The 16,941-nt window shown below is 37.4% G+C and overlaps 1 protein-coding gene across 1 annotated transcript in view; it reads left to right on the plus strand.

Annotated features, from left to right (window-relative positions):
- SVEP1 (sushi, von Willebrand factor type A, EGF and pentraxin domain containing 1) overlaps positions 1-16,941 on the plus strand; it is a 232,835-nt gene that overhangs the window by 98,266 nt on the left and 117,628 nt on the right. Inside the window, exons 10-16 of the mRNA XM_033237844.1 lie at positions 3,773-3,880; positions 4,988-5,119; positions 6,040-6,234; positions 7,830-7,951; positions 11,323-11,434; positions 15,305-15,469; positions 16,044-16,277. Of these exons, the coding sequence (XP_033093735.1) occupies positions 3,773-3,880; positions 4,988-5,119; positions 6,040-6,234; positions 7,830-7,951; positions 11,323-11,434; positions 15,305-15,469; positions 16,044-16,277 (1,068 nt within the window). The remainder of the gene's footprint in view (positions 1-3,772; positions 3,881-4,987; positions 5,120-6,039; positions 6,235-7,829; positions 7,952-11,322; positions 11,435-15,304; positions 15,470-16,043; positions 16,278-16,941) is intronic.

Below are 16,941 nucleotides of genomic sequence, written 5' to 3' on the forward strand. Positions count from 1 at the left end.
AACATGAGCATTTCCATTTGCATGAAAAACATGTTGGATTCTCAAAAATCTGACACAGTGATTTTAGACTTGGAAATGTGGCTCAAGACTTTGCCAAGTTTTAATTTTTCATAATGAAGAGTCAGCATAGTGAAATGTGAAATGTGTACTTGAGTGACTACTAGACTTTAACTGAATTCCCAAATTATAAAAGAGAAAGGGCCGGGCGTGGTGGCTCACCCTGTAATACCAGCACTTTGGGAGGCCGAGGCAGGCGGATCACCTGAGGTGGGGAGTTCCAGACCAGCCTGACCAATGTGGAGAGACCCCATCTCTACTAAAAATACAAAATTAGCCAGGTGTGGTGGCACAGGACTGTAATCCCAGCTACTTGGGAGACTGAGGCAGGAGAATTGCTTAAACCTAGGAGGCGGAGGTTGCAGTGAGCCAAGGTCGCGCCATTGCACTCCAGCCTGGGCAACAAGAGCAAAACTCCATCTCAAAAAGAGAGAGAGAGAGAGAGAGAAAGAGAAAGAAAGAGAGAGAGAAGGTCCAGGCATGGTGGCTCACACCTGTAATCACAGCACACTGGGAGGCCGAGGCAGATGAATCACCTGAGGTCAGGAATTCGAGACCAGCCTGGCCAACATGTTGAAACCCTGTCTCTACTAAAAGTACAAAAATTAGTTGGGTGTGGTGGCACATGACTGTATTCTCAGCTATTTGGGAGAATGAAGCAAGAGAATTGCTTGAATCCAGGAGACGGAGGTTGCAGCCTGGGGGACAGAGAGAGACTCTATCTAAAAAAAAAAAAAAAAAAAAAAAAAAAAAACAAGAGAGAGAGAAAGAGAAAGAAGGAGAAGGAAGATGAAGCAGGGGAAGATGGAAGCAGAAGCAGGGAGGGATATGGGGAGGGGGAGAGAGGGGGAGGGAGAGAGAGAGAGAGAGAGAGAGACAGAAACAGATAGAAAGGGACAGAGAGACAGAGAGAGAAAGAAAATACACCAATGCTTACATTTTTCTTATTTTCTTCAGGGTGTTGGTGTCACCCTGATAAATGAGAGGCAAGCCAGGAATGCTTCTCCTTGGCTGCCACAGAGTGCTGTCTCACTTGCTTTGAAGTGGGCTGTCCCTCTCCTTTGGAGACAGTACATCTGCTGGCACCTCCAGTTCTTTTGAAAGTGATTGACTGAGGCTTACTGCCCTCTTGCACCTGTGATTTAACTTTAAAACATCTGAATAAAATCAGATATTCTCAGAAAATCTTTGAATATTCAATTGTCATTTCTTTTGGCAAAATAGTAAATACTACCGGATTTGTAAATTTAGCTATGAATTGACTTGATTCAGCATTCTCAAAGTACACTGACCTGCTATGAGCATTGCTTTATCCTTTTTTCAGCAACTTGTTTTGAGCACCTGTTATAGAAGAGATGCTGTGCTATCTAGTGGAGATCTGAACATGAACAAAAGGGACTGCATCACTGGTCTACAGAGTATACAGTGTAGTAAAGTAATAAACCTAAGGTCTGCACTAATGAAATAACAAACATGAGGAAAAGACAAAAATTGAACATATGTTCACGAGACTTAGCTTAAAATGGGAATCCATATATTCTCACAGGTGCAGTTCAGTTAATTTCAGAGTATGTATTTACATGTATCTCGGATAGGAATACTTGGTCTTAATGCTTGTGGCTACAATTTAATAGCTTACTGACCTCAAGCAAATTTCTTAAGTTTGCCTTGTCTAACATTCCTCACATACAAAATTAGAAAAATAATGTTTTTGCTATCTCCCTCAAACCTCAAAGGTATGTAATAAGAACATTTCACATGTATAAAATGCATAATTAAACTAAAATTATTTCCTATACACCCTCCTTTTTAATTTAATTTAATTTTAAGTCAGGATACAAGTGCAGGATGTGCAAGTTTGTTACATAGGTAAATGTGTGCCATGTTGGTTTGCTGCACCTATCAACCCATCACCTAGGTATTGAGCCCTGCATGCATTAGCTGTTTATCCTGATGCTCCCCTTCTCCCCCAACCCCTGAAAGGCCCCAGTGTGTGTTGTTCCCCTCCCTCTGTCCAAGTGTTCTCATTGTTGAACTCCCACTTATAAGTGAGAACATACGGTGTTTGGTTTTCTTCCTGCATTAGTTTGCTGAGGATAATGGCTTCCAGCTCCATCCATGTCCCTGCAAAGTACTTGATCTTGTTCCTTTTTATGACTGCATAGTATTCCATGGTGTGTATGTACCACAATTTCTTTATCCAGTTTATCATTGGGGGGCATTTGGGTTGATTCCATGTCTTTGCTATTGTGAGTAGTGCTGCAATGAACATACGCATGCATGTATTTTTGTAATAGAATGATTTATATTCATTTGGGTATATACCCAGTAATGGGATTGCTGGTTCAAATGGTATTTCTTGTTCTAGGTCTTTGAGGAGTCACCACACTGTCATCCACAATGGTTGAACTAATTTACATTCCTACCAACAGTGTACAAGCGTTCTTATTTCTCCACAGCCTTGTTAGCATCTGTTGTTTCTTGACTTTTTAATAATTGCCATTCCAACTGACGTGAGATGGTATCTCAATGTGATTTTGATTTGCATTTCTCTAATGATCAGTGATGTTGAACTTTTTTTCATATGTTTGTTGGCTGCATAAATGTCTTTTTTAAAAAGTGTCTGTTTATGCCCTTTGCCCACTTTTTAATGGGGGTTGTTTTTCTCTTGTAAATGTTAAGTTCCTTATAGATTCTGGATGTTAGATATTCATCAGATGGATAGATTGCAAAAATGTTCTCTTATTCTGTAGGTTGTCTGTTCAGTCTGATAATAGTTTATTTTGCTGTGCAGAAGCTCTTTGGTTTAATTAGATCCCATTTGTCAATTTTTGCTTTTGTTGCAATTGGTTTTGATGTTTTTGTCATAAAATCTTTGCCCATGCCTATGTCCTCAATGGTCTTGCCTAGATTATACACCCACTTTATTGTTCTTTATTGACATCCTAAAAACTCCACCACATTCAATCATGGCTTTGAAACCTGGCTCACTCACCCCACCTCATATCCACCCTTCAGCCTGGGTTCCAGTGCTCAGCAACACAGACTCCCAGTGCTTTAACTTCTACCATGGTTTTCATCCTCTGTCTTCTTTCCCCACTTCCAGGTTCCCACTTTGTTCTTTGTCTTCACCTAGAATTTGCCAACCTTAGAAATCTTTAGCTCCAATGTTCCACCTCTGGAAATAATCTCCTGGCCTCCCAGCAGTAGCCCACCCACACTGACATCATGCTTATTTTGCAACATGACTAGGATCTCTGGCCCATGGTCCTTCCATTTAGCCATCTATTAGCCCTTATCTTGACCCTTCAGATAAGAGGAACATCATGGGAATGACAGGTGTGGTCATTTCACTCCTTCAGCTTGTCCGGAATGGTTCTCTTCCCTTCCAGTTGGGTCAGCTCAATGACCGTGGACAGAACCCACAATTTAAATGCCCACGACGCCAGGAATTACCTTTCACACACTTGTGCCCAAGGTGATTTTAGGAAGGTGACATTTTTTTCTTCAACAGATAGGGGGCAGTATAGCAAAAGCAGCTCTTTCCTTTGATGTTGGGGATCAGGGAAAAGACTTCAAAGGAGCCACAGGGTCAGCCTTGTTTCTTACAAGCTCAAGGCTGTCTGCCAGCACAAGCTGACTGCAGTTCTGTTTTGAAAACCTCCTCATCATTTAGGAATATCAGTTGTAACTTCTTTGATTTCACGTTCTTTAGATGTAGAACCACCTGTCATAGACTGGTGCAGATCTCCACCTCCCATCCAGGTCTCAGAGAAGGTGTATGCTGCAAGCTGGGATGAGCCTCAATTCTCAGACAACTCAGGTGAGGTGACAAGTACTTTGTCGTCAGCATAGTAGCACTGAATTCTTTTTTATTTTAAAAAGCTTTTTAATAGGATAAAAGAGAAAAAGCAAACAAAAACTGTCTAAGGAGAATCAATAATTATATAAGTTAACATGTTTTAATGCTAGGATAATTATAAGTTAACGTTATTAAACTTACCTATCCATGAGGGTTTTCCTAATTCAGTATTCCATGGGCATTTGTTGAACCTGCACTAGGTGTTGTACCTAGCAGGGTTCTAATGAATTTCTTGAGTCTCCAAGCTTATGTTGTTCTAGAGGCAGAAACCATGCATTTTATCAGCATCTCTACTGCAGATCTATATATTCAGACTCAGTTCTTAAATACTTGACAAATAAAATTATAAAAGATCATAAGAAAGTAGAAAAAAACTAAGCAAATACAACTGAAGTTTATTTTAAGGGTTTCAGTAAAACCCAGAAAACAACAACAAATGCAAATTAAGTAATTTCTTAATTAAAATCCCAATGTTGTAGCAGACTTACCTATTGCCTAGTTGCTTTGTAGGACATCTCAAAGGACTTTGAGAAAATCAGTTGTTTATCAAAGAAAGCCTTAATTTAATGGGGTTGTTGAATCTACTATTTCTATGTTACTGTATAAATATTAAATCTCTTATTTTCTACTAGTGGGCAAAGCAACATGGAATGCCCAACTGATTTGCATAAGTAGGACATGAAACTTCAAATCAAATAAGAGACTAATAAAGTGACTACAGGCTGGGCACAGTGACTCACATCTGTAATCCCAGGACTTTGGGAAGCCAAGGTGGGCAGATAACCTGAGGTCAGGAGTTCAAGACCAACCTGGCCAACATGGTGAAACCCCGTCTCTACTAAAAATACAAAAATTAGTTGGGTGTGGTGGCGAGTGCCTATAATCCCAGCTACTTGGGAGACTGAGGCAGGAGAATCGCTTGAGCCCGGGAGGTGGAGGTTGCAGTAAGCTGAGGTCATGCCATTGCACTCCAACCTGGACAACAGAGTAAGACTGTTTCAAAAAAAAAAAATAAAGTAAAATAATGTGGATACAACCCAAAAATTGACTGCCTTCTTTCCTTTCCAGGGGCTGAATTGGTCATTACCAGAAGTCATACACAAGGAGACCTTTTCCCTCAAGGGGAGACTATAGTACAGTATACAGCCACTGACCCCTCGGGCAATAACAGGACATGTGATATCCATATTGTCATAAAAGGTATTGTCTTCATAAGCCCTCAGAATTCTAGTTGACATTTGATACATATCATTGCTATAGTGCTCTGTTTTATGAAAGAAAATAGGTTATGAGCATTAAATTTTTACAGTTAGAAGACCGACAGATTTTATTCAGGTTTTCCATTGTCATTCCTTCACCTTATGATAGACAAAAATATTTTCTCCCAGAATAGTCTTTAGTTAACATTTCGTTAACATTTTCTCTAAGGTTACAATGTATTATTGACATAATCCTATTTTAAATGTTTGAGAAGACAGATTCTGAAAATATATTTGCTGCATAATGTTATCCAGTTTTTGCTTTTATTAAAGGAATGTCAAAAATAAGGGCAGGGCATGGTGACTCATGCCTGTAATCCCAGTGCTTTGGGAGGCTGAGGCGGGTGGATCACTTGAGATCAGGAGTTTGAGACCAGCATGGCCAACATAGTGAAACCCTGTCTCTACTAAAAATAAAAAAATTAGCTAGGCATGGTGGCATGTGACTGGTTCCAGCTACTCAGGAGGCTGAGGCATAAGAATTGCTTGAACCCAGGAGGTGGAGGCTGCAGTGAGTCGAGATAGCACCACTGCACTCCAGCCTGGGTGACAGAGCAAGACTCTGTCTCAAAATAATAATAATAATAATAATAATAACAACTCCAAGTCAGAAGTACTTTACCTTTTTATAAAATATGCACAACCTCTAATTACACATAGGTACAACTTTTCAATGTATGTCAATCTAGAACCAAAAAGCAAGTGTTGTCCTTCTCTTGCACTAAAGACATATGGTAAAAGCTTTTCTAGAAATAGTGGTAGACAGAAGGAGTCCTTTTCGAAATTCCACTTAAGCTCCTGGAATTTCATTTATGCTTCTTGTACCACTATATATGAATAATATAATTTTTTTTTACACAGGTTCTCCCTGTGAAATTCCATTCACACCTATAAATGGGGATTTTATATGTGCTCAAGATAGTACTGGAGTCAACTGTACATTAACTTGCTTGGAGGGCTATGATTTTACAGAAGGGTCTACTGACAAGTATTATTGTGCTTATGAAGATGGTGTCTGGAAACCAACATATACCACTGAATGGCCAGACTGTGCCAGTAAGTTTTAATTTTATTCTAGACTTCTTTAATGTGTGTGAATGTGTATACATTTCTAAATGTTAAAGAGGAAAATTGCCTTACAATAGGAATTAGGGAAAAATGGTGCTATGAATTTGAAATGTTTGTGAATAAGAGAATTACTCTTTCCTGGATTTAAAATATTAGCCACTAGAGTCTTGTTATAGATTGTATTGCTGTAGGACAAGATTCAGTTTAAGGCAGAACCATCCGAGCCTTCTCGTTATTTATTAGAAATGTCTGGAGACTTGACAATGTGTGATTCTGAACCTGTAAACATGAATTTCAAGTCTCATAGTGGCCAGATATGGTGACTTATACCTGTAATCCCAGCACTTTGGAAGGCCGAGGTAGGTGGATCACTTGAGCCCAAGAGTTCAAGACCAGCCTACCATCTCTACAAAAAAAAAATTTTTTTTAAAAATTGGTTGGGCATGGTGGTGCGCTCCTGTGGTCCCAGCTATTCAGGAGGCTGAGGTGGGAAAATTGCTTGAGCCCTGGAGTTCAAGGAGGCTGCAGTGAACTTTGATTCACGTCACTGTACTTTAGCTATGAATGGAAGATAAAGAATAATATATCAAAAGCAAACTCTTCACTAGATAACTGAGTCCAGTGCTGCTTGGTACATGTTTTATTATGATCAGTTAATGCCTAAAACAGAATGAGACCCTGTTGCACAAAAAAATAGAGAAAAAATTCTTATACTCTGCAGAAGACCTGACTTTAAAATAAAATCTAACATATGTGATGGAATAAAATATGTCAATCACAGTCTCTTCATATTTGATTTAGATTTTAAACCATTCTATAATATTAAATATACATTATTATAAAAATAACCTACTGCATTCATTTAGTGTAAATAAATATTCTCTGAAGTGAATCTTTGATTCACTACCATAGATGGAATTTAAATACCAGTGTCCTGGAAAAATATATGAAACCCACTTAACAGAGCTATTTTTCCCCCAAACTGCAGTAGTAAATAGAAACAATACCATTCACTTCTTTCACAGATTGAGACGGTGGGATGCTAGTAGGAGACTGTCCCTGAATTCTTCAGGGGCATTTTGCAAAGTCTACCATGCAAGCTTTTGATACAGAGAGAAATTTATCTTTATGACAATTACACTTTCAAGGAATATGATTACAGAAAAGTAATATTTAGAAATGTTTCAATGCCTAATTTTTGAAAATATAATATGTATGCTATATAAGATATAATAACTTTGAGCCAGCCAGGATTTTTCAAAAATTCCCAGGAATATAATGAAAACAATTTTTATATATCTTCTTCCCTTAAATACTCACTTATTTGGATGAGTGGAAGATAAAGAATAATATATCAAAAGCAAACTCTTCACTGGATAACTGAGTCCAGTGCTGCTTGGTGCATGGTTTATTATGATCAGTTAATGCCTAGAAACTCTCCTTAACTGCCATCTCCTGTTTTTATAACAATCCCACAAATTATGTTAGAATCAAAACATTAAGTTTCAATTATTTCATAGAAAGTCAAATCTTTGTTTTAAAAACACTAACTAACTGAAGCTGTTTTGTCCAACATTTTCTAGAAAAACGTTTTGCAAACCACGGGTTCAAGTCCTTTGAGATGTTCTACAAAGCAGCACGTTGTGATGACACAGATCTAATGAAGAAGTTTTCTGAAGCATTTGAGACTACCTTGGGAAAAATGGTACATCAATAATAGTCATTAATTGTTTGTCCTTTTATAAAGGACGTTATTAAGGCTTTCGTAGCCTTTCTGAGTCATTTACAACTGCAGTTTCTCATCCTATTTCCCTCTTCTTTGTGATCCAGACATGTACCTAATATTTAAAATTATTCATTGATTTTGAACTTCTAGAATGACTTAGAAGTAAATATGCATTAAAACGTTTTTGAATCTTTAAAAACATCCTTAGGAAGTCAAAGAAGCTTAAGGTCTGGATGGTTTGAGAATGTCTTCATTATTTAAAGTCTGACAAAAATGCCTAACATAGTAGGTGGTATTTTGTTTATGATAAGAAGATAATTGGACACTTAAAAGATAATTGTACATTTAAAAGATTTAAAAGATGCATTTTTGTTTAGAAAGGACTCTTACAACAATTGTAAAAAAAAAACAGACCAGGTGTGGTGGCTCACGCCTGTAATCCCAGCACTTTGGGAGGCCGAGGCGAGTGGATCACGAAGTCAGGAGTTCGAGACCAGCCTGGCCAATATGGTGAAACCCGTCTCTACTAAAAATACAAAAAAAACTAGCCAGGTGTGGTGATGTGTGCCTGTAATCCCAGCTACTCAGGAGGCTGAGGCAGGAGAATCACTTGAACCTGGGAGGTGGAGGTTGCAGTGAGCCAGATCACGCCATGTACTCCAGCCTGGGCAACAGAGCAAGACTCCCTCTCAAAACAAAACAAAACAAAAAAAAAAAAAAAAAAAGAAGAAGAACGAAAGAAAGAAAAGCAAAAAGAAAAGAAAGCAGAGGAATATATGTAACTGTATTGAACATCTTCAAGGCAGGAACCATGCTAGATACATATTTGTATGCCTTGTAGACTGGGTAGCATTTTATTTATTTGCTAACATTTTATTGTGCTGTTTACTGTATGTCAAGCATACAGCACACCTAACATATTAACGAATGTCCATTCAAAAACAATTGTTAAAAACGTTATATTTAAATCTATTCAATAAAACCAAATTCCAAAAAGAGAAATAATGTTGTCACTGTTGCTAGCAAACCAAGAAAATATTACACCCATTAGGCCTCTGTTACTATAGACCTGTACTTGAAAGGCAACAATACACTCACGCTAATTATACTCCACCCCAAAGTGGTAAAGAAATCTTTAAAATATTAAATATTTTTGTGTGTGTTAGACTCAGTGTCTACCAGACCCTAAATTGTAGCAGGTTAAAGATGCTATAAGAGATTAGAATGTACTGTTAAATGCTTATTTGTTCATTTAATAAATATTTAGTAAGTATATCCTATTCTAGACACTAGGGATTTAGATCTGAATAAACAGGTAAAACTCCCTGTGCTCATAGAATTTACATGTTAATAAATAGACCAACAATAAACAAATTACAAGGAAAATATGTAGCATATCAGATGGCGTATGCTATGGAATAAAATAAAACAGAAGATGGGAAAGCCTCACTAGGTTCCTATTTGAGAAGAGGCCTGAAGGAGTGAGACAGTGAGCCATGAGCATATCTAGGGGAAGAGCGTTCCAGGCAGAGGGAGCAGCAAGTGCAAAGGCCCTGAGGCAGGAGTGTGTTTCAGAGTTTGAACCACCGTAAAGACGTCAGAGTGGCAAAGGTAGAGAGGATGAAGGGCTGAGTGATACATGGTCAAAGAGATCACATGTGGAAGAGGAGATGGGAGTAAGAAGAGAAATCAGACTGTGGAGAGCCTTGAAAGTCACTGTAAATCTTTGCCGTGTACTCTAATTGAGATGGAAAGCCATTTGAGGGAACAACTTACTGATGACTTTGGGCTCTAGGAAAAGCAGAAGGTAAGAGAAGAGAGTAAAAAGACCACATAGGAAAGGAAAGCAAGAGATGATGGTGGCTTGGGTGGCACTGAAGGTGGTGAGAAGTTAATGGATTTTTTTATAGCTTCTGAAAGTAGATTTCAGTAGGACTTGCTGATACATTGGAGGTAGATTGTGGGATAAAAAGAAGAGTCAAGGAGGCAGAGTGTACAAGGGCATAGGTCTAGGTACTGGGTACTCATGAGGATGGAAGTGTGTGAACGAAGTCTCTTTTCTGAGTTCAATTTTGATCATAAAAAGATGATCTTTTGAGAGTAAGAATGGGGAGGAGTTGTTGGAGGCTTAAGAAGAGAGAAGGTGGTGTAAAATAATTTTCTAAGAAAGGATGAATAAGTATGCTAAAGAATTGTGGTAAGATTAGCAGCCAGCAAGGTTACATTTTTTCTCAAGCCTTAGTTGACCATGTAGTACAGGTGTGGGAAAGCAGGATGATTAATTTAACCAAGGGTAAGTGTTGTCCAGGCAAATAAATTGAGGAAGAGGCTTGCAAGGGAGGAGACATTCCATGGTGATGGATGATGGAATTTTAGATGGGTAACAAAGACATGAGGGGCTAAAGAAGAGGCACTAGGGTCAATGGATTATACGGTCTGATGAAGTCAAGGAACTGTTGGATTCCTGAGAAGAGGAGAAGGTGCAGTTTCTGACAATGACAAGGTCTGAGGGTATGACTATGGGAGTAAGTGACAGAGTAAGGCTATAATACAAGAAAGAAGAGGGAAAGGAACTGAGAATCCAAGGGGATGGAAGGATTTGCTAGGTGTCCATAGAAATCACCAAGAACTATAACAGGGACAGTTACCAAATGTTCTTGGAATGAGGGAGTGACGCAGAGGGTAAATGCTGCAGGTGACTGTCACCAGAAGGGTCAATGAGTGGTAGAGTTGATGGCATGAGCTTCAGAGCTGTGAGCCTTTAAGGAGATGTGAGGGAGTGTGATCTGGAAACAGCAATAAATAGTGAGAAGGACCTTCCTCCACTTCCAGTCCTGCCACCAATTCCAGGATTCTGGAATTTCTAGTATTTCTAGAATATTTTCTGGGGAAAGTTCCGGAAAATTGGAAAGGTTTTAGGGCAAAGGTGAAGAGAACATAAAGAGAGGAGGTAGAAAATAACAGATTTGCTGATTACTGACTGAGCTTCAGAGGGCATAGAGGAAGGCTTGGGGGATTGGGGAAGAGGAGTGGAAGATGGGGTCAAAGAAAGGGTTCCAAGGAGCCATATAGGATGAAGGTTTAGAGCCAGGAGATACCCCCGGAGCCCTGGGTTTCTCATGGTGAGTGACATAAACAGAGATAAAAGGTGTGAAACTAATCCTGGTGACCAACAGACAGTTAGAGACCGCAGGGGAGGAGGGTCAGAATCCCTTTGAGGAATGTGCAGAGCTCTGGGGCCCTCCCTTCCTTCCTGCTGATGGAGATGTGAAGGCCAGGGGAGCAAAGTTTTTATCCAAGGCATGCAGAAAAGTGATTTACACTTTATCCTCTTCATTTTTTACTTGCAGGTCCCATCATTTTGTAGTGATGCAGAGGACATTGATTGCAGACTGGAGGAGAACATGACCAAAAAATATTGTCTAGAATATAATTATGACTATGAAAATGGCTTTGCAATTGGTAATTAAATTCTGTGGCATCGGTAGTTGGCAAGACTAATCTGCAAAATAAGAATAATTCCAGAAAAGTGAGGCAAACTAGAAACGTTAACTTTTATTAATGTATTCATCAAGTATTTTAAGTTGGCTAAATAATTTGGTAATGTGCTGAATGATCACTAAGGATATATCAAATTTTAGTAACAAATAAATTATTTAAAATTATTTGCCAGGATTCTTAAAAATGACAAAAACTAAGAAAACCAAGTCATGTATGCTGGTAAAATTCAAATGTTGGTGTGTCCTAAAAGAGAATAGTAATAAAGTCCTAACAGCAACTTTGATATGGCATTCAATGTAAGTTACAGTGAAGTCATTAACATAAAATAGTTACACATGTAAAATATTCAGATTCCTCACCAAAAATATGTTAAGATCTCATTTATTCAAGTCTAATATATCTTTAAGTGGAATTGTGATGTTTTCTCTATGTTTACTGTGAGAAACATATGTTACTATGTTTACTCTGAACATTTTTATTAAGATTACTTTTTGCCAGGCATGGTGGCACACACCTGTAGTCCCAGCTACTTATGGGGATGAGGTGGGAGGATCCCTTGAGCCCAGGAGTTCGAGGTTGCAGTGAGCTGTGATTATGCCACTGCACTCCAGCCTGGGCAACAAAGTGAGACTAGGTATCAAAAAAAAAAAAAGATAATAATAATAGTGTTATGAAAGTAGTGTAGTGGTTAAACACGCGGACTCTACAACCAACTACTTAAGTCAAAATCCTGGCCTCACTACCTACTAGCTGTGTGATCTTGAGCAAGCTATCAACACACTCTGTGCCTCAGTTTCCTCACCTATATAAGAGTACTCACCTCATGTGACCATTTTAAGCATTAAATGAACAAGTACAAGTCATGTGCTTAGAAGGTTATGAGATGGTAAGTATTAATTTGCATTATAGCAGACATCTTTTCCATTTCAAATACTAATCATGTTTGTAATATTTTTGGTGATTTAGCATTAAGAGTGATGTTGACTGTTGCTTTCGATTTTTAAATATTTTTAAATATCATTTGTGCATATGTGTTTATTAGACAATTTTTTAAATGCTTAAAAACAAAAAATGAAATGAAGATAATCCACAACCCCAGAAATAAGCCTGTTAATACATGTATATATTTATAACTATATATATGTAGATCTATGTATATATACACCATACTATATATACTGTATATATACCATACTATGATATATACATATTACTACATATATATAACTGTTTATTGTATATACACTGACACTATTTTGAACACAAATTCTTAATTAACATTGTATTGAGGACATTTTTATTCACTAAATACCCTACTTCAATACAGTTTGAACAGCCACATATTATCCCATTGATCAGTTTACCATAATTTATAGAAATAGTTCCCATTGGTAGATTTGGGGTTATTTTCAGTTGTTTACTATTATGTCCAACACTTTAGTGAACATTTTGGAAATTAAGGTTTTAGATAGGAAAAAGTAAGGTGGCATTGTCAGTGACATATCTAGAATAATCAACCCTCTTGTGTTAAACACGATCCAGGTTTCCCCTCCCAGATTGTTGGGGTAGGTTGTGGGGGCACAAGATTACACCTAGAGAGAATCAGTTGTCATCACAAGTCTATGAGATGAGCAGTATTTGTCATCTAATAAGGGTCCAAATGGCAGTTCTTGAGAAAAAAGCATGGGCAGGTGGCACACACGATCCTGTGATACCAAAAAACAAGCATTCCTCCCTAAATGTATTCCCAGTAGTCATAGGATCAGTGTAACATTTATAACCATGTCTTGGCAGGTCATAATGTATGAAAAATAAACAACCAATAAATATAATAAAATCGATTTGACTTCATAATAATCATGTAATCAAAATTAAAACTAGGCCAGGCAAGGTGGCTCACGCCTGTAATCCCAGCACGTTGGGAGGCTGCAAATCACCTGAGGTCAGGAGTTAGAGACCAACTTGGTCAACCTGGTGAAACCCATCTCTACTAAATACCCAAAATTAGCTGAGCATGGTGGCATGTGCTTGTAATCCCAGCTACTCGAGAGGCTGAGGCAGGAGAATCACTTGAACCTGGGAGGTGGAAGTTGCAGTGAGCCGAGATCATGCCATTGTACTCTAGCCTGGGCAAAAAGAGCAAAACTCCATCTTAAAATAAATAAAATAAATAAAATAAATAAAGTGAAATGCAATTTTTGACCTGTCAGATTAACAAACAAGAATTATGGGGAAAAAATCATATTCATACGTTGTGTAGAAAGGAGAAATTAAGAGGGCATTTGACAATATGTATCTAAAGGATTTTAAATGCCCATGCACTTAGACCCAGAAATTTCATTTCTAAGAATATTTCTCAAGGTGAAAATCATGCCATTGTGCAAATATGTACCACATTTCATAAATTTTGAGATGCATATTTTTCCTTTAGACCTGAAATTGGGATGTATCTTCTAACCGGTGGTATCTTAGATTTGATTAAATACTGTATGTATAAGGATGTCCTAAAAATTTGAAATAACCTAAAAGTCTAAAAATAGAAACTGTAGGTTTGTGTTGTACCATACAAGAGAGTTTTGTGCCACCATTTCACATAGAAATGCCATAAAATTTGAAAAAGATTACTGAATAATACATACATAGTATAATCTTGTTTTGTTAAAAGTGTGTTGTTTTTATTCCAGGTTTGTGTGTGTGTATATGTATGTATGTACGTATGCATAAATGTATATCCGTGTGTATATTTATACATTCATAGTGGGAAAAAAGCTTGCCTAAAATGTTCGTGGTGATTATTTCTATGTGGTTTCTAGAATTATAGTCATTTTTAATACTTTTCTCCTTGCTCATTTTTTTCTATAACAGCTACCTAATGCTTGTGGAGAAAAGGCTTAAGTAAAAAGATAATATTAATCCCAGTTAATTTTAATAGCCAAAAGTATAAATAAAGTCAAAAGGTTCAGAAAACAATTTACTTAAGTGGAGAGGCCTATATAAATATAAATTATTGTCTAAAGTACATAACAATAGTATGGCCAGAATAATATTAATATAGTTTTATAATAAGTCAAATACTGAGTTTGACAGCTTATATATTTTGTCTCAATCCACAGACAAATCTATCAGGTAAGAATCATCTCAATTTATAAATGAAGAAACTGAGGCTCAGAAAGATGAAAGTAACTTGAGTAAGATTATACAGCAGCATACATCGAGAAGCCACAATCTGAACCCATGCAGTTAATCACAGTGATATCAAGGGTATCTAGAGAATTCCACGTACCCTTGTTACCTCCAGTGTGGTTGTATCATAGAGTCATTTAACTTATGTGCTGCCTTTGTAAACTACCCTTACCTTTAAAATATGATGAAAGCATCTTGAGTAATCTTCACAAGAGGGGATCTATTTATGTATGTTAATAGTTTATAAGGTCAATTTTAAAAACAGAAAAAAAGGATTGGCGAAAGCCTTGCAAAGAAGTAGAAATTGATTAGAATTTTGCACCCAGCTCTTATTTACCTCTAAAATTTACCTCTAAAGCTAAAATAATTCACTATTAACTCAAAGATAGAATGGTATAAATGCCCTGGGAGCTCCATAGAGATTTTTCTTTCTTCTTTTAGTGTATCTCATTGATAATCTATATTAAATATGAAGTGACCAAAAATTATAATGTATATAACATTGTAGACAAAACTCTGTATGGAGTATATTATGAGCATTTGAGGAAAATAGTCAAGTGTAATTTCACTTGTGGCTTAACATTAGAACCTAAATGCTGATGAAAAAGCAACTGTGTGATCATTTGTGTCTCTGCCCCAACTCTCCAGGACCAGGTGGCTGGGGTGCAGCTAATAGGCTGGATTACTCTTACGATGACTTCTTGGACACTATGCAAGAAAAACCAACAAGCATGGGCAATGCCAGGTCTTCACGGATTAAAAGAAGTGCCCCATTATCTGACTATAAAATTAAGTTAATTTTTAACATCACAGGTAAGGATAAACTGTCTATTTGAAAAAGTAATATTATGGAAAATTCTTGGCTGGAAACTTGCTTCTCAAATCTTCCATTTGTTATCATTATTAGGAATTGACTCTGGAATTGAGAATTAGGGAAAGCACAGTTAACTAAGTCTTGTCATCTTTTGCTGTCAATATCATAGATGTCTTTTGTAGGTCTCACGGCGACAAGCACCGTACTTCATTCTCATCTTGGCATGATTAAGGCGTGCTTTTAAAATGCAAGAATTTACAAGAATTTATTATGTTATAATAAAGAACTCCCAAAAAAGGTGATATAGATTTAGCATCTGAGAGAAGGATTGAAACAAATTGTATAGTTCTTAGTCTTATCCATATACTTACTTAGTTGTTCAGTGAATAGTGGTTAAATTTATTTTGAATTAATTTTTCCTGAAAGATTTTTATTTTTTTTCTATAGACCAGTTATTAGTACTAAAAGATTTTAAATATGCCATTTCTATTTGGTAAAAAAATTAACTAAAAATGACTTTCTGAAACACCATGTGTTTGTGTTATGTTTTATTTTGTTTTGTTTTTATCTCAGCTAGTGTGCCATTACCCGATGAAAGAAATGATACCCTTGAATGGGAAAATCAGCAACGACTCCTTCAGACATTGGAAACTATCACAAATAAACTGAAGAGGACTCTCAGTAAAGACCCCATGTATTCCTTTCAGCTTGCATCAGAAATACTTATAGCTGACAGCAATTCATTAGAAACAAAAAAGGCTTCCCCCTTCTGCAGACCAGGCTCAGTGCTGAGAGGGCGTATGTGTGGTAAGACTGTTCCCTGTGATCAAAAATATTTGGTGCATACTGGGTCAAATAAGATGGGTGTAGCCATTTTACAACTATAAAGGGATATTGAAATGAAACATATTTTGCTCTTGTTGTGTGGTTGTTATTATTACTATTTTGTCTCAAGAGTCTAAGGAACTACTGTTGGTAAGGAAAAGAAATCTAGTTCAGGGAGGGACTCAAATCTGATTTTTATTTAAAGATTTTTAGACCTGACAGCTTTCAGTAATAGCTCCAATAATAATAACGAATACTTTGTGACCACTTCTGTATTCCAGCTGAGCACATGTCATGTTTAATCCTGGTTAGCACCTCTGTGAGGAACCATTATTATTAAGTACATTTTACAGATGAGAAAACTGAAGCCAGAGAGGCTAAGAATTTGCCCATAAGACTTACCCATGAAGACAGTAAGTGGAGGCCAGGCTCAGTAGCTCATGCCTGTAATCCCAGCACTTTGGCCAAGGCGGGAGGATCACTTGAGCCCAGGAGTTCGAGACCAGCCTGGGCAACATGGCAAAACCCTATCTCTACAGAGAAATACCCTAAAAATTAGCCAAGCATGATGGGGCGTGCCTGTAGTCCCAGCTATTCAGGAGGCTGAGGTGGGAGGATTACTTGAGCCCCGGAAGTCAAGGCAGCA

This window comes from Trachypithecus francoisi, unplaced genomic scaffold (genome assembly GCF_009764315.1).
Source record: "Trachypithecus francoisi isolate TF-2019V2 unplaced genomic scaffold, Tfra_2.0 Lachesis_group16, whole genome shotgun sequence".
NCBI classification, from domain to species: domain Eukaryota; kingdom Metazoa; phylum Chordata; class Mammalia; order Primates; family Cercopithecidae; genus Trachypithecus; species Trachypithecus francoisi.